Here is an 18,619-nt window from a genome sequence, read left to right as displayed (position 1 = left end):
ACATTATTTCACATTGTGATTCACAGATGTGCCTGCCCTCTGGATTTTGTTTTTTTTTTTTTTTTTTGGGTTTTCTTTTTTTGTTTTTTTTTTTTTTTTTTTTGGTTTTTCGAGACAGGGTTTCTCTGTATAGCTCTGGCTGTCCTGGAACTCACTTTGTAGACCAGGCTGGCCTTGAACTCAGAAATCTGCCTGCCTCTGCCTCCCGAGTGCTGGGATTAAAGGCCCGTGCCACCACACCTGGCTAAGGGTAATTATTTTACATCTGTATGTCAGCCACCATCTTACCAATGTTTGAAAACCATCTTTTAAAGGCTAAATCACACCCACCCATGAGCTGAGTCCTTGTTTCTCCAAGAGATCTGTGGGCAGCAGACTGGCCAGCCTTGGGAAGCTGGTCAGACAGCAGGACTGATAGCTAGACACTGGAGTTAGGGCCAAGCCAGGTTGGCACACACCCTGCTGACCTCAAATGTGGAGGAACCAGACCTACCTGTCTACCCAGCCTTTCCTGGTCTTTACTGTTGTCTCCTCGGTTAATCACACAGCTTGCTGCCAGCAGCCCCACCTTTGGAATCCAGCCCTGAACACACAGACCTCACTTCAGGGAAGGAAAGGACACTCTTCAGCTAGGAGCCTCTAAGCTTGCTGCCTCTCCACTAGGGCCATAGCAGGAGGAAAAACTGCTTCCCAAGGCTGGGCGGGCAGAGAGCATGGCAGAAACCAAATCCTTCAAGGGTCTACAAAGCCCAGTTGAAAATTCATATTTATTTTCCTTGCTAGGAAGAATTGAGTTTTTAATCTTCAGTACTGATATAGTTGAGAAGGAACACTTTGGGGGCTGGCACATAGCTCAGTGGCACAATCCGTTGCCCAGCATGAACCAGGTCCTGAGAGAAAAGAGAGAAAGCAAGGGAAGAAAGCATGTCTCTTCCGCGCATCACGTGGTAGTCTCTATCCAGCTCTCTGCCCTGTCCTTCTAAGTCAAGTGATGAGGTAAGTGCCTGTGCCTCACCTCCCTGTCTAGCAAGCCGAGCTTCTGACCTGGTGGGGGTCAGGCACAGAGATAACAAATGAGACCAAAAAGAACAGAAAAGAAGCAGAAACGAATGTGGGCAATGAAGGGGAAAAGGAACACAAATCTATAAGATAAATGTGGTCGCCCTGTATGACACTGGAAACCACCACACTCCCCAAAGTGGAGTTTGCTCTGATTAATTCCAGGAGGGCAGGAGGTATTGGGGAGAAGCAACCATTCTAAGGCTAAAGTGATGCAGAGATTCCAGCTAGCTGCTGCCCTGTGAAAGAGGACAGGTCTGCCCCAATAACACCCACAAGCTCTGCGCTGTCAGACTTCCGGGCCTGGGCTTCCTGACTCAAATCTGATTCTATTTATTCTCTTCTGGATCTTGTTCTGCTAACTCTTCTGGCATGGCATGCACAGTCATCATAGGCCAGGCCCGGCGGCAGGCACCAGGCACAGCTCTGTTCATCCACAGGGATCCCAAAGGGAAGGTCTGTCTCTCCTCTTACCCACCTATCCCAACTGGAGAGAGGCAGGGGCTGACACTCAGTCAGGATTCCTGATTCCTGTGCCCCTCTGTGACTTGCCAACTGTGCTGCTGGCATCATTGCGATGTAATGATTAATCTGCTCTATCTAAAATTAACTCAAAGTAAACAGATGCCAGCTGAAGTGGGGCAGAGTGTCATCACAAGAGACACATTTAGCAGGAAAGAGCTGTGGCAAGCCAGCCTGACTCATACTGACAGGGCTGTAAGGAGAGCTCACAGGGCACCAAGCCTTGGGACAGTCCCAGCTCTTGGCAGGCCACTGGAGGATGGAGTTTAGGTGTCAGAGAAGAGAAACCTTTGAATCAGACGTTTGTAATCATCAAAGAGTAGCAAGTCATTGACACAGCTCTGGGATCATGGGGCGGGAAGCAACAACCCTTCCTCAGCACCTGTCTGTCTGCTTGTTCTTTCCCTTCCCAAGAATCAAACAGACAAATTGTAACTGGGCTCATTGCCAGTGAGTCACTGTCTTGTATTCCCAAGACACGGGAGTCATTACTTTTTTTTTTTTTTTTTTTTTTTTTTTTTTTTTTGGTGTTTTCGAGACAGGGTTTCTCTGTATATCCCTGGCTGTCCTGGAACTCACTCTGTAGACCAGACTGGCCTCGAGCTCAGCAATCTGCCTACCTCTGCCTCCCAAGTGCTGGAATTAAAGGCGTGTGCCACCACTGCCTGGTGAATCATTACATTTTGTGCTTTCTGAAACATTGGGGGTTTTGAGGAGACAGAGTGTAAGTGGATAGCTGACTTCCCAAGGTTTGTGATTACAGACATGTGGCACCTCACTTAAAGCTCTTTAGAAGCTTTTTAGGGGGTCCAAGTGGCTGGCTAGCACTGGCTCACACTGAAGTCACAGCATGTTAGATAGAAGCAGCAGGCCAACCAGATGTTTATCTCATTAGTGTCTTCACACCACATCAATTTAGATTTCCAACAGCCAGACGTCTCACAGAAGGCAAGAAGTTCAGGTTGCCAATGATTTCAGTTAGTACTATGGGAAGAGACAGTTAATATGATACAATACCTACAGTACCCAGCAAATGCCTTTAATCTCAAACTCAGAGACAGGCAGGTCTCTTGGGAGACCTAGACTAGCCTGATCTACATCTGGAAGGCCAGACCAGCCAAAGGTACATAGTGAGAATCATCTTTAAAAAGAAAAAAAGATTATCTTAATGAGTTAGCAACTTATGGTAATGCTGGTCCCCAAGCTAAGGGAAGGAGCGTGGTGATCTGGGTTCATCGCTCCTTCCCCCCTCCCCCCCCCCAACACGTTTGTGGCACAGGTATTAGTCCTTTAAAATGGCAGAACCAACAGGCTTTATCCCATGTGCAAATAATTTTCACCAGTGGCATCCCAAAGCGGAAGTTCTACTTGACCTCCGTGAGAAAGATCTCTGGTAACCCCAAGACGGGGTGAGGTGGGGGTGGGGCAGGATGCTGTGTGATTGCTGATTCTGTTTTACCTTCAGTCAGCCAACCCGCATAGTGATCAGGACACTGACAGCAGCCCAGTCCTCAGTCTCTGCAGACTGACAATGTGGGACTCAGGTCCAAAGCTAAGGAGACCTTTTCATAAGCAGACCTTGATAGAGCATGTTTGATACCACATTTCTTGTCTGCTGACAGGTGCTGTTGGGGATTGTGTTTTCTTTTCTCATCATATAGACAGCCTGCAGTATGAGGTGTTGGAGGGAAATGAAGATAAATGCTGTGGACAAGAGCAGAATCAAGGACCCACTCCTAACTCTGAAGGATGGTTTAAAACAAGTTACGGATGGGAAAACTTATTAGAATTTGACACCATCAAAATAGCAAAAATCCAAATAGCCACTGTGTTCAAGTGGCTGTGGGGAGAGGGGAGCTCACACTTGTTGCTGCTTAGAGTGACAATGGTTGTGACCCCCACAGACCACTGCTGGAGTTGGGATGGACCATGTCCCCCTAACAGCCTATGTGTTGAAGGCTTGGTCCTCAGCAAGCAAATGCAGGTTAGGAGGAGGGGCCTATGGGAGAGTCTTAGACCATTCTCGGTTTGTCTGTGAGGAGACCGTGGGGCCCCAGACTTCCCTCTTCCTTTGCTATTTCTTGGTCATGGGGTAAACAGTCCATGCCACTCTGCACTCCCCGCTGTTGCCATCTGGGGGTCCCATGAGGACCAAAAGCAGTGGCTCAAGTCCTTCTTAAATTGAACTTCCAGAGCAGAAGCAGTAACCTCCTCCTCCACGCTGGTCTCCCAGGTGTCGTAGAATGGAAAGCTGCTTTAAGAAGAATGAGAAGAATGATTCAGGGCTGGAGAGATGGCTCAGTGGTTAGAAAACCTGGTGAGGACCCAGGTTCAATTCCCAGCACCCACATGGTGACTCACAATTATCCCTAACTCCAATTCCAGGGAATCTGACGCCCTCTTCTGATGACTGTGGGAGCACATGTGGTGCACAGAAAGAGATACATGCAGGCAAATTTTTCATACACATAAACCTAAAAAGAAAAAGTTTTTTAAAAAGAACAATTTAATTATTACAAAACTAGCTTCAAGTACTCCAGGCCTAAACTCTTCCCCATAGATACAGATGCACAAACACAAAATGTCAGACTCAAAAGGTAGCCACTTTTGGTTTAAGTAAAATGGCCACACTGGTCTCCCGCTGCCACCATAACCACAAACAGTTGCTTAAAACAACAGTCTTGCAGTTCTGGGGATCACAAATCCAAAATGCATCTTAGAGGGTTCAGGTCCAAGGCTGGAGGCTCCAGCAGACCATTAGGACTGCCTTCAGTGCCTGTTTGGTATCTGGCCCCAGACTCCCTGGCTCAGGTCCTCACACCAACCTGTGCTCCCTTTCTCGGTGAGCACTCTGGCTAAGCCTGTCCTTCTGCTCCCCTTCTAGTAAGGGCCCATGTGCCTGACTACATCAGGTCCTCCTAGACAACACACCACGGGCCATCCATCTGTCCATCCTTAACACCAAGCCTCCTTCAACTGCCGACTAACACACAAATTCAGGACCTTAGGCTGTGCATATCTTTGGCTCAGTTGCAAATAATTAGGAGTGAGTCTCCATCTGTGGTAGACTGATTAAATACATTAAGATAAATTCCTACAATAGGATATCATTGTTCTCATAACAACAAGAAAACTCATTATGAATTAAAGAGAAAGCTCTCCAAAATGCAACGTTCACTGCAAAGAGCCAGGCACAGGTCAGAGAGAGAAATGCAACACAAATAACCTGCTTTTATTCCTAATAGTAAAGTGTGTCAGGTTAGAAGGTAATAGATAGGGATGGAGTGGAGACATATTCCAATGACTTTTCACTAAATACTCCTTCATAATTTTATTTTGTTTTGAACCTTATAACTGTAGAGTTTATCCAAAACCCTAGAAAACAAGGTCTAAAAAGAGGAAAAAGAAATCCAAAAGGGAAAAGAATGGCAGATGGAGAATCCGGGGAAGGTAGAGCCAAGCTGGCAGGCTGGGTCTCCCAAAGCAAAAGCCACAGGTGGTGGCTGGGTCTTCAGCACAATGGGAGCAGACGCCAACATGCAGGAAGCTTTTAGCTCGGATGCTCAGTACCACGCATGATACATACAGCCCAACCCAAAGCCATACTAGAGCATACTGGATTCCAGTGCTGTGTAACCAATTACCACAAAGCAGCAAGCAGTTCAATCTACAAATAGTTACCATCTAAGGAGTTCTGTGGAACAGGTACCCAAAAGAAAATATGGACGAAAGACTTGAAAGGGCACTTAGTGTAAGTACATTTAAGCAGCCTATAAAAATTCATTTAAAAACTTAATAGCATTAGTTAGTGTGGGAAATATAATGAGACACATCTGCTCTGAGGAGAAAGGCAAACACCAGCAAGCATGGGGAGTGGTTGGGCTCCCAGGTCCTGCTGGTACATCACCTTGCTACCCAGGTCATAGCTACTAGAGGTGCATGTACCTGGGTAAACTCTGTCATTTGCCAGGCCACTCTACTCCCAGGCATGTGCCAGCTGAAATGCACATGTGTCAGGAAAACGGAACCTTTGTTCACAGTCAGTGGGATTGCAAACTTGTACAGCCACTCCAGAAATCGGTGTGGAGAATTCCCAAAAGGCCAAGCATACATCTAGCAAACGAGCCAGCTATCCCACTCCTTGGCGTGCGCTCAGAGGACTCAGCATCATAGCCCACAGATACCTGCGCGTCAGAGTTCACTGCTGCTCTACTCACAACAGCTGTGTCCCTTAGTAGGGTTTTGTTGCTGGGAAGAGACACCATGACCAAGACAACTCTTACGAAGGCAAACATTTAATTGGGGCTGGCTTACCGTTTCAGAGGCTCAGTCCATTATCATGGTGGGAGCAAGAGTTCTACATCTTGACCTGAAGGCAGCCAGAGTGGGTGGGGAGGGAGACTGAAATCCCACACTGGGAGGAGCTTGAGCGTAGGAGAACTCAAAGATGGCCTCCACAGTGACACACTTCCTCCAATAAGGCCACACCCACTCCAACAAGGCCACACCTCCTAATAGTACACTACCCCCCCTGTGGGCCAAGCATTTAAAACCATGAGACTATGGGGGCCAAACCTATTCAAACCACTGTACTGGGAAATGGAAACAAGATGTCGTTCAACCAGTGAATGGATAATGAAAATGGGGTACATATGCACTATGAGGTAGTATCCCCTTGTAAAGAAGAATCATGCAATTTCCAGGGAAACAGATGGAACTAGAAAGGATCATATTGAGCAAGGTATCCCGAACCCAGAAAGACAAATGTGGCTTGTTCTCTCTCACTGGAGTCTCCTAGCTCCAAATCATCAGATGTGAGTAGTTTGCAGTAATTCAGGGAAATGAAAGAGCATTGCTTGGTGGGGGTGTAGGAGCAACAGAGGAAATCGAGGGTACAAGCGATCTGATCAGAGAATGGGAAGGGGGGCTCTGTAGGGTGTAAGGAGGAAGACAGATATAAGAACAAGAATGGGGGCAGGTAAACAGCAGTAAGAATGTCTGAAAAAGTCATAAGGAACAGCATTATTATCTATCTAAATAAAAAACCAGAATATACTTAAAGGTATAAAATATACTTATATAATTTAAATGTATTTTTCTCATCTGAGTCAACAATGCTCCCTCCAGACGCCAAAATCCACCTAACAAAAATCCCAATAGCAGACTTGAATCCTCTTTTGAGGTATTGGTCCTGGTTGTCCGAGGGACTCCCATAACAGTCCAGGGCACTGCCACTGCTCTTGCTTGCTCCTCCTCCACTCTCCCCAGAGGTGGAAGGAAAGTCCCTGTTACTGAAGGCACCAAGCACTTCAGACACAGAGCCCAGAAGCCCCTGAGCTGGAACTGATTTGAAAGCCCCCTCCCTGGGGACTGGCTCTCATGCTTCCTGAAGGCACCATGCCAGCTTCCAAAAGGGAAAAGCAATCCACCACGGACCTACCAAGCGATGACACCTATGAACCACAATGACTGCCATGGGACAATAGCCCTAAGGGTGCAGTCACACTAACATTTTTTTAAGCTGAACGGTCACATGTAATAGTCAGCTTCCTGTTGCTGTGATAAGCACCAGGATCAAAAGCAGCCTGGGGGAGAAAAGAGCTCATCTGCTTATCCTTCCACCACACTGGACAAAGTGTAGGCAGGGGTCTTAGACAGGGTTTCTATTCCTGCACAAACATCAGGACCAAGAAGCAAGTTGGGGAGGAAAGGGTTTATGCAGCTTACACTTCCACATTGCTGTTCATTACCAAAGGAAATCAGGACTGGAACTCAAGCAGGTCAGGAAGCAGGAGCTGATGCAGAGGCATGGAGGGATGTTCATTACTGGCTTACTTCCCCTGGCTTGCTCAGCCTGCTCTCTTATAGAACCAAGACTACCAGCCCAGAGATGGCACCACCCACAAGGGGCCTTTCCCCCTTGATCACTAATTGAGAAAATACCTTACAGTTGAATCTCATGGAGGCATTTCCTCAACTGAAGCGCCTTTCTCTGTGATAACTCCACCTGTGTCAAGCTGACACGAAACCAGCCAGTACAGCAAGGATAAAGAAGCAGGAACTGAAGTAGAGGCCAGGGAGGAGTGCCGTTAACTGTCTTACTCCTCAAGGCTTGCTCAGCCTCCTTCCTTATACCATCCAGGACCCTCCTGCCCCGGTGGTACTAGCCACAGTGGGCTGGGTCACTAATCAGAACTTGCCCTATAGACTTGCCCACAGGCCAATCTGATAGAAGCATTCCTCCACTAACGTTCTCTTTTCCTAGATGGTGCTAACGTGTGCTAAGTTGACAAAACAACAAAAACACCAAAACTGACCAACACACATGGATGTGATTGATTTTCAAATTTTCACTCAACAGTGTTTGTAGGATTTGTATATATTTTTAAATTTTTTATCAGATATTTTCTTCCTTTACATTTCAATGCTACCCCAAAAGTCCTCTATACCCTCCCCCTGCCCTGCTCCCCTACCCACCCACTCCTACTTCTTGGCCCTGGCATTCCCCTACACTGGGGCATATAAAGTTTATAAGACCAAGGGGCCTCTCTTCCCAGTGATGTCCGACTAGGCCCTCTTCTGATACATATGCAGCTAGAGACACGAGTTCTGGGGGGTACTGGTTAGTTCATATTGTTGTTCCACCTATAAGGTTGCAGACCCCTTCAGCTCCTTAGATACTTTCTCTAGCTCCTCCATTGGGGGCCCTGTGTTCCATCCTATAGATGACTATGAGCATCCACTGCTGTGTTTGCCAGGATTTGTATATTCTATTGTAGACACACATGTCAATAAAAAATAAACATAGACTTCAGCCAGGCAGTGGTGGCCACAACTTTAGTCCCAGCACTCAGGAGGCAGAGGCAGGCGGATTTCTGAGTTCGAGGCCAGCTTGGTCCACAGAGTGAGTTACAGGACAGCCAGAGCTACACAGAGAAACTCTGTCTTGAAAAACCAAACAATAACAAAATATGACATTGTTATTGTTATTACTATTATTATTATTATTATTATTATTATTATTATTATTAACATTGACTCCTAAGAAAGAGCAATTCATTCCAAGAGCAACACTCAAACATGGGTCAATTTTGTTCACCAGAGAATTTGTATAATCCCAAATAAGTAATTCAAGTGGGTCATCTCTAGATGACTACATCAGTTAGGTCATTTAACTGCTTTGTCTGCCTGCCACAGCTGTGGCCCTGGAATCACTTTTCACATGTATAGCACGTGTCAGAGAAGGCTGTGCATGCATGTCACAGCACACACGGAGGTCAGAGGACATGTCACAGCACACACAGAGGTCAGAGGACATGTCACAGCACACACAGAGATCAGAGGACATGTCACAGCACACACGGAGGTCAGAGGGCATATCACAGCACACACGGAGGTCAGAGGACATGTCAAGCACACACGGAGGTCAGAGGACATGTCACAGCACACACAGAGGTCAGAGGACATGTCACAGCACACACAGAGGTCAGAGGACATGTCACAGCACACACGGAGGTCAGAGGACATGTCACAGCACACACATGGAGGTCAGAGGACATGTCACAGCACACACGGAGGTCAGAGGACATGTCACAGCACACACATGGAGGTCAGAGGGCATATCAAGCACACACGGAGGTCAGAGGACATGTCAAGCACACACGGAGGTCAGAGGACATGTCACAGCACACACGGAGGTCAGAGGACATGTCACAGCACACACGGAGGTCAGAGGACATGTCACAGCACACACAGAGGTCAGAGGACATGTCACAGCACACACATGGAGGTCAGAGGACATGTCACAGCACGCACGGAGGTCAGAGGGCATGTCACAGCACACACGGAGGTCAGAGGGCATGTCACAGCACACACATGGAGGTCAGAGGGCATGTCACAGCACACACGGAGGTCAGAGGACATGTCAAGCACACACGGAGGTCAGAGGACATGTCACAGCACACACGGAGGTCAGAGGACATGTCACAGCACACACAGAGGTCAGAGGACATGTCACAGCACACACATGGAGGTCAGAGGACATGTCACAGCACACACGGAGGTCAGAGGGCATGTCACAGCACACACAGAGGTCAGAGGGCATGTCACGGCACCACGGAGGTCAGAGGACATGTCAAGCACACACGGAGGTCAGAGGACATGTCACAGCACACACGGAGGTCAGAGGACATGTCACAGCACACACACGGATGTCAGAGGACATGTCACAGCACACACGGAGGTCAGAGGACATGTCACAGCACACACGGAGGTCAGAGGACATGTCAAGCACACACACGGAGGTCAGAGGACATGTCAAGCACACACGGAGGTCAGAGGACATGTCACAGCACACACGGAGGTCAGAGGACATGTCAAGCACACACGGAGGTCAGAGGACATGTCACAGCACACACACGGAGGTCAGAGGACATGTCACAGCACACACGGAGGTCAGAGGACATGTCACAGCACACACGGAGGTCAGAGGACATGTCACAGCACACACGGAGGTCAGAGGACATGTCAAGCACACACGGAGGTCAGAGGACATGTCACAGCACACACGGAGGTCAGAGGACATGTCACAGCACACACAGAGGTCAGAGGACATGTCACAGCACACACATGGAGGTCAGAGGACATGTCACAGCACACACGGAGGTCAGAGGGCATGTCACAGCACACAAGGAGGTCAGAGGGCATGTCACGGCACACACGGAGGTCAGAGGACATGTCAAGCACACACGGAGGTCAGAGGACATGTCACAGCACACACGGAGGTCAGAGGACATGTCACAGCACACACACGGATGTCAGAGGACATGTCACAGCACACACGGAGGTCAGAGGACATGTCACAGCACACACACGGAGGTCAGAGGACATGTCACAGCACACACACGGAGGTCAGAGGACATGTCACAGCACACACGGAGGTCAGAGGACATGTCACAGCATACACGGAGGTCAGAGGACATGTCACGGCACACACGGAGGTCAGAGGACATGTCACAGCACACACGGAGGTCAGAGGACATGTCACAGCACACACGGAGGTCAGAGGACATGTCACAGCACACACAGAGGTCAGAGGACATGTCACAGCACACACGGAGGTCAGAGGACATGTCAAGCACACACGGAGGTCAGAGGACATGTCACAGCACACACACGGAGGTCAGAGGACATGTCACAGCACACACGGAGGTCAGAGGACATGTCAAGCACACACGGAGGTCAGAGGACATGTCAAGCACACACGGAGGTCAGAGGACATGTCACAGCACACACGGAGGTCAGAGGACATGTCACAGCACACACAGAGGTCAGAGGACATGTCACAGCACACACATGGAGGTCAGAGGACATGTCACAGCACACACGGAGGTCAGAGGGCATGTCACAACACACACGGAGGTCAGAGGACATGTCAAGCACACACGGAGGTCAGAGGACATGTCACAGCACACACGGAGGTCAGAGGACATGTCACAGCACACACACGGATGTCAGAGGACATGTCACAGCACACACGGAGGTCAGAGGACATGTCACAGCACACACACGGAGGTCAGAGGACATGTCACAGCACACACACGGAGGTCAGAGGACATGTCAAGCACACACGGAGGTCAGAGGACATGTCACAGCATACACGGAGGTCAGAGGACATGTCACAGCACACACGGAGGTCAGAGGACATGTCACAGCACACACGGAGGTCAGAGGACATGTCACAGCACACACGGAGGTCAGAGGACATGTCAAGCACACACACGGAGGTCAGAGGACATGTCAAGCACACACGGAGGTCAGAGGACATGTCACAGCACACACGGAGGTCAGAGGACATGTCACAGCACACACACGGAGGTCAGAGGACATGTCACAGCACACACACGGAGGTCAGAGGACATGTCACAGCACACACACGGAGGTCAGAGGACATGTCACAGCATACACGGAGGTCAGAGGACATGTCACAGCACACACGGAGGTCAGAGGACATGTCACAGCACACACACGGAGGTCAGAGGACATGTCACAGCACACACGGAGGTCAGAGGGCATGTCACAGCACACACGGAGGTCAGAGGGCATGTCAAGCACACACATGGAGGTCAGAGGACAACCTTGGAGAATGTTTTCTCACCTTCCACCACAGTAGAAGGCACAGAGGCACAGGCCTATCATCCTAGCACTGGAGAAGCAGAGACAGGAGGACTAGAAATTCACGATCATCCTTGGCTACATACAGAGTTCAAGGCCAGCCAGACATCCATGAAGCCCAGTCTCAAAGAAGAAAAGTGTTCCTGTCCTAAGGACGTTTCTTGTAGAAGAAACTGATCACAGCATGTCAGAGAAAGAAAAAAAAAAAAAAGCACAAAACAAAACATGTAGAAGCAGTACCAAGGAGACAGATCAACTCTGGGACAGGGATTAAGAGAGGGTGAACTGCTGCAGAAACATTCTAAGGAATGGTGGCGTCTATGAGCAGTCTATGTGTTTACATGCATTTTTATCTTATGTGACTGTTGGGCCTGCATGTATTGGCGTGCACTCGCTGTATGTGCACAGGAGCCTGTAGCGACCAGAAGAGGGCGCTGTGGAACCTCATGGAATTAGAGTTAACAAGACAGTTGTGAGCCACCATGCCCATGCTTGGTACCGATCTAGGTACTCTGCAAGAGCCGTTTCTGCCATCCCAGGAGAGGTGGTAAAGGAGGAACAGGTGGATGGGTAGGTAGGTGCCAGGAACATGACAAGACAGGGGTCTGGTCAAACTGTCAGGGGTCAGGGACACAAATAAGAGACTGGGCGCCTAGATCTTGAGAAAGGCTTGCCCCTTAGTTTCAGGGGAAACTTCCCACAAGGTCTGCAGTGTGTTCTAAGGCTCCTGACTTCTCACCCAGCCACGCGTACACCCTACCTCGGCTGGGCCTTGTTTACCGAGTGCGTTCTTGCACCTGAATTCACTGACTCATTCTTGGCTTCCTTGGGAGCCGCTGGAAAGCACGAGCCCCTCCTTGAATCTGGTTGGCTGCTTCGAAGGAGACAAGTCGGAACAGCGTTTCCCTGGCCCAGTGAGGCCAAGGACAACCAAATTAGCAGGAAGCAGAGGCTGTCAGGGACAAGCTGGGTGACACAATTTCAACCACGGAGCCTCTCTGTCCCTTTGTGTGGCTGACTGGACATCACAGGTCAGGACTGCTTTGATTCTCAGTGTTTTGATGGGGATTTTAAAAATAAGGCTGTCTAAACGTGTTGCTTTAAAAAAAATTTTTTTTAAGTTTTTAATTTGATTTATATAAGCATTTCCTTCTTAATAAGGTTTGAATTGTAACCTAAATGAAATAATTGGTATTCTTTACCCCCCCCCCCCCCAGCTGTAGAGTAAACTACTCTCTCTGGTTTTGTAAGTGCAGTACCCTTGGGGAAATAAAACCAAGCAGTGTCATCCATTCCATAAATATTTGTTTTAAGGACCCTGGGACAAAATGAAAAAGAAGGCAAGCGGGGATCCTGCCCTCTTTAGCCCATTCAACATGGCAGGAAAGTAGGTTTTTTTGTTTTGTTTTGTTTTTTAATTAAAGAAATAATTAAACTGTGACTAATGCTAGGAAAAGCAGGAAGTACAGAGGCAGGAAAAGTTTTAGGGAGGAGGGACGTCTACGTCAGACATTCAGGGAGGGCGTGGATGGAGAAGAAGACTGGAAGGATCTGAGGGTCCTTTCCACTGGAGCAGGAGGGAGGACTCCCCTGGCGGCTCCAAGGACATCTACTGTGCTGGGAAGAACTGAACAAGCAGAATAGATCTACGATCCAAAGTGTGTTATGTGAGGGCAGCTAGTTCATAATAAGAACCTTCAAGGGCTTCAGAGCGGGAGGGAGGCACTGCAGATATCAGTAGAGCATACAGTCATAGCCATCGTGGTCATACAAGATGGTACTGATGCCAGCAGGGAGGGAGGGAGGGAGGGAGGGAGGGAGGGAGGGGAGCACGTCCTGGGTCCACTTCGACTGGCGACCAGGGCATGTGTGAGGGCTGCTGTGGTAACAAGAATCCAAGGTGACTCCAACTTCAGGCTGGAGTGAGTAGGAAGATGACAGAGTCAAGTGGACAAGCAGGTTTGGAGAAAGGAGTCACTTCCCTCATGTATGCTGCCCAGCCCCTTAGTCAATGCGACCGTTTACATCTGTTTGAGTTTGAGGGTTTTGTTTTATTTTGTTTGCTTTTTGAGACAGGGTCTGCCATATCCTTGGCTGGCCTTGAACTCTCTAAGTCACTCAGATGACCCTGAGCACTTGGTCCCTCCTTTCTTCCCCACCTGAGTGTTGGGATTACATTAATGGCTTTTATAGCCTGGCTTCCTTCAGGATACATTGTATATGTATGTGTATAGGAAAAGAAATTAGATATTAGATATAATTACATAAATTTTCTTTGCATGTAATATATATTATATATATTATACACACACACATACACACACAATGGAAAAGAAAATGAAACAGCCTGTGTGTCATTCGCCTGACACATACTCAGAGCACTGTATTTATGATTGACCCAAAGTTATGTAGGGAGTGGAAGCTGGAGGGAGGGGCTTATCTTGCTCCATTTGATAAACAAATTCAGTTTTTGCAACCGATAATTATGCACAGGTTATATTTAGATTATTGGTTTCCTGGGGCTTGTCTGTTTGCTCTAAATATGCCACAGACTCCCAAATCCACTCCTGGTGTTACATATTAAGGGAAGGGGTGGTAGTGCTGGAATAAAATGAGCTTTGGTTTTGTTTATTTGGGGGCCTGGCCTGGCCTGGCACAGACATCAGCTTTACCTCTCCAGTGCTGGCATCAAAAGCAAGCCCCACAACAACCAGTTTAAACAACTTAAAAAACAAGGCACCCGTTCCCCGTGTGGTTTTTATATACAGGTTATCTGCCTGATAGTTTACAAAGAAAGTAATTAGAGGTAACTGTGCAAGCCAAGACTCCTAGCCACCCTGAGCAGCCAAGGTCATGGGCTGATTTTATTTGCCCTTTCCCTGGGGGAATCATTTCTTGGCTCATTACCTTGCTATTATTCTGTGGCACCGCAGAAGCCCCCACCAGCCTTTGCTTAGTGCCAGAGTTTAAGCCAGCTGTGGGGTCTGAGAGGTTTGTGTTTATTAGATTTTAATGACTCAACTAACAGGGGTCATTACTAAAAGTAATAGGAAGCTAAGACAGTGGAAATTATTGGACTAACAGGTTATTTCTAGTAGTTTCTTAGCATTGCCCTTGGATATACAACTAAAAGTAAGAAGGATCCTTCTTAATCAACTTACCAACGCGACATAAAACTACTCCTGTGTTATTGAAACCCCTCAGTAGCAGAAGGAATGGTATATACACCAGGCTTCAAATGTGCTCCATAATCCTGACCTAACAACCTGATGTTGCTATAATGCTATTAATGCCATGACTGAAATTATTTATAGTTAGCACTAGTTAGTATCATAGCTACCGTGCTTCTATTACCTCTGAAAGAATCACCTTTTTCCCATCTTGGATACAAATACTGACACTGAAAGAGACCTTAGAGAGTAGACTGGCCTTTTAATTATGAACCACGGTTTGCAATTATCCAAAATGGTGTTTATTAGGTTGCAAAAGATTTCCTAAGGTGGTGATTTCTAAGTTATATAAAATTAATACAAATACATACACTTGAGTGTGTGTGAAAGGAATAAATTTCATTGTTGTATGGGCATAAGTAACTTGGTGTGTATTTTCTATTTTAAATCTAATGGGATAGAGAGCAAAAATGCAGTCATGGATATAATAACTGTATTAACCAGGTGTGGTGGCACACATCCTCGGTCCCAGCACGTGGGAAGCAGAGGTAGATCTCTGCGAGTTCCAGGCCAGCCAAGAGCACATAGTAAGCCCCTGCCGCAGATTTAAAAAGGATGTTTTCAAGTGCCTCTGTGTGTGGTATGTATATGGAGTGTGCACAATTGTATGTGTGAACACACATGCTGTTTGGGTGCACATTATGTGCCCATGGATGCCCAAAGTTGACATTGTAAATCCCCTTAGATCATTTTCTCTCTTATTCCCTAAGGCAGAAGTTCTCAATCAAACCCAGAACTTGCCCAAACAGCTAGTCACCATGCTGTGGGGACCCCTGTCACTGCCTTCTCAGGCTGGGATTAGAGGCCAGCCTCCATGCCAGCCCAGCATTTATGTGGGTTCTGGGGAATGGAATTCAGGTCCTCAGGCTTGCAAGGCAAGCATATTAACAAGATACCCCCACCCCGCCTCCCCAGATAACATTTCTTATTCTGCTTTCAAAGCCTTCTTGATCTCGCCCCTGTTTTCCCTCTGACCAAACAACTTTGTCTCCTCTTGTTGTTGTCTACATCTTAATCTTTTTTTTTTTTCTCTGCCCCTGAACCCCTTTTCCCCAAGTTTAGGGCCTATGTACAGGGAAATCTAATGGGAATCACCTCTCCTCATCCTTAGCCATAGTTATTGTGCAAGCCAACTATTTCATGCTTCTCTTGGAAGCCTGTCTTTCTGCCCTTCCCCACTTTCAAGCCATGGGAGGTTTCAGTAGTTCCCCAGTGGGTCTCTGGGACGATGCACTCTTGGCCTGACCCACGAGGCACTGTGCTGTGTGTTTACCCCCCCCCCCCCCCCAGTTCTTACAGGGAACACAGTAGGAACCAGAAAAGAGAACAAATAAAAGTATCGAGGGCTGAAGATTTTGCAGTTCGCAGTGTACAACTTTAAACAGTACTGCATACTTACAGAAAATAAAGCTGTCTTTAGAAGTTATATATTTCTCAGCTAAGGATGTAGTTATGTTGGTATAGGGCTTGTCAAAAAGCTATCACATCGATATCCCATCTTTAGCACCACATGGGGCTGGGGAAGGCCTATAACCACAGCATTCTGAAGGATCAGAAGTTCAAAGTTATCCTTTGTTACATAGTGAATATGAGAGCAGCCTGGGATACATGCGACCACACACACACACACACACACACACACACACACACACACACACACAGATACTTTCTCTAGGAAAAGATCACACACAGCCTGGCATCGGTTTGGAATGAGAGTAAATCCCTAACATTGCTGTATATTCATTTTTTTCCCAGCAGGTTGGATAAAGTGTACAATCCTTTGACTTTTAAACACAAATGATAGATGTTGTATAAAAATCCTACCAATCCAAGCAACTGTAACTCCCAACCTGTAGGCTTTATATTCAGCAAGTTAAAAGGGAGGAAGCCTTTAAATTTTCTTGTTATTATGAAATGAGTGTGTGTGTGTGTGTGTGTGTGTGTGTGTGTGTGTGTGTGTGTTTCCCTTAAGGAACATGGGATTTGGTCTAAGTATTTTATGTTTGAAACTATGCAAAAAAAGACAATTTGATTTATTTTTTAGCATCAAACTGAATCTTATCAAGGTTTGAGCTCTTTGGAGTCTCTAAGTCAAACAGTGTATTTGTTTTAAGAACAAAGGAGGCAATAAAACAGCATGGGTGGGGAGGAGGGAAGGAGCCTAGGACAAAGTCCCTGGAAAGGTTGGGAAAAACAGTGGACAGAGAGGTGAGTTCCAGGGTACCTCAGTTCTAGCAACTCTAAAGCACACATCTTCAGCCATCTATCATACACAACTTTGTAGCCCATCGTGGTAGCCCATGCCTTTAATCTTAGCACTTCATAAACAGAGGCAGGTGGACCTGTGGATTTGAAGCCAGCCTGGTCTTTAAACAGTGAGTTCCAAGCTAGCCAGAGAGATAGTGAGATTCTGTTTCAATCAAAACAAAATGAAAAACAGCACTGTAGCCCCAGCACTTTCAGAATGTGGAGCCATGAAGATTCTGAGCCACTGGTTCAGGAGGCTAGGTCACGAAGTTTGCCCTAAACTCAAGGTCAGCCTGGGCTGCAGGAGACAAACTCAAACTTAAGAGTATTTTTAAAAACAAAACAAAAACCAGGGCTAATGAGATGACTTCGCGCAAACAATGCTTGCAGAAAGTAAAAGAGCCAAGTTTGATGCCCAGAACCTCCATAAAATATCAAGTGTGGTGGTGTGATTTGTAGATTCAGCCCTAGAGAGCTGGAGACAGGATCACCTCTGGGGTTCTGCTAGCCGGTTTGCCTAGCCTAGTTCACTAGAGCTCTAGGTCAGTGGGACACCCTGTCTTGAAAACCAAGGTGGGAGCCTGAAGATGTGGTTCAAATATCATGAACACTGACTGCTCTTCCAAAGGACCCAGCACCCACAAGCCTACTCACAGCCTGCTTTTATTATAGTTCAAGGGGATTGGGTTCTCTCTTCTGGTCTCTGTAGAGGCACAAGGCACATGAGTGGTGCAGAGACATATACATGCAGGCAAAACATCTGTACACATTAAATAAAATAAAATAAAAATTTAAAACCAAGGTGGATGGCAAGAAAAGACACCAGAATGTCCCCTCTGGGTTCCACACAAATGTGGCACACTTGCATGTGCACCTGTGTGACACCTGCACACGTGTGCACAAACACATGCATCCGCACGAATAGTCAATAACAAAGAACGGAAAATTTAAGACAAACAGGAATGAGAAACTTTTGTTATGTATCTTATGCTGGGCGGAAGCACATGAATTATATATACCACAGACTTTAGGGATAAGATCGAAGAGAGGCAAGAACACATAAATTCAAGGCCCAGGCTCCATGGAGGTTCACTAAGACACTGGAAGCACTATTAACCATTCGTAAGCCCATTGCTAGTGAGGGCATCAGCCGTGCTCTGTGGAATCTGTGGATCATTTAGCCGAGGGTTCGAGACCTGGCCCGGCTAGCTCGGTCTCTGCTCGCACCCCAGGCCCTAGCCCGCCGCTTACTGTGGGGCTCCATGGTCAGCTGCTCCCGGGGGCCCTCGGGCCCAGCCCTGGCGGCGCCGCCCTCCTAACGCCTGTCTTCGTCTGGCGTCGCTCGGGTTGCCCTGACAACCGGGGATGGGCAGGCGAGCGGGCGGGCG

At 47.5% G+C, this 18,619-nt stretch overlaps 2 protein-coding genes across 3 annotated transcripts in view; one reads left to right on the top strand and one right to left on the bottom strand.

The window, feature by feature from the left end:
* Fank1 (fibronectin type 3 and ankyrin repeat domains 1) overlaps positions 1 to 18,617 on the bottom strand; it is a 104,701-nt gene extending 86,084 nt beyond the window's left edge. The window contains exon 1 of one of the 2 annotated variants that reach the window (XM_006508120.3): positions 18,483 to 18,617. In XM_006508120.3, coding sequence (XP_006508183.1) covers positions 18,483 to 18,495 — 13 coding nt within the window. In that variant the 5' untranslated portion in view covers positions 18,496 to 18,617. The remainder of the gene's footprint in view (positions 1 to 18,482) is intronic. The other variant, NM_025850.2, reaches the window with a different exon arrangement.
* Positions 12,668 to 18,619, top strand: part of Dhx32 (DEAH (Asp-Glu-Ala-His) box polypeptide 32) — a 61,851-nt gene continuing 55,899 nt past the window's right edge. Inside the window, exon 1 of the mRNA NM_001286031.1 lies at positions 12,668 to 12,785. The gene's annotated coding sequence lies outside the window, so the exon portion shown is untranslated. The remainder of the gene's footprint in view (positions 12,786 to 18,619) is intronic.

This window comes from Mus musculus, chromosome 7 (genome assembly GCF_000001635.26).
Source record: "Mus musculus strain C57BL/6J chromosome 7, GRCm38.p6 C57BL/6J".
In the NCBI taxonomy this organism is placed as follows: Eukaryota; Metazoa; Chordata; class Mammalia; order Rodentia; family Muridae; genus Mus; species Mus musculus.
Note: the sequence above shows the minus strand (reverse complement) of the source record. Positions and strands in the feature narration are given on the sequence as shown.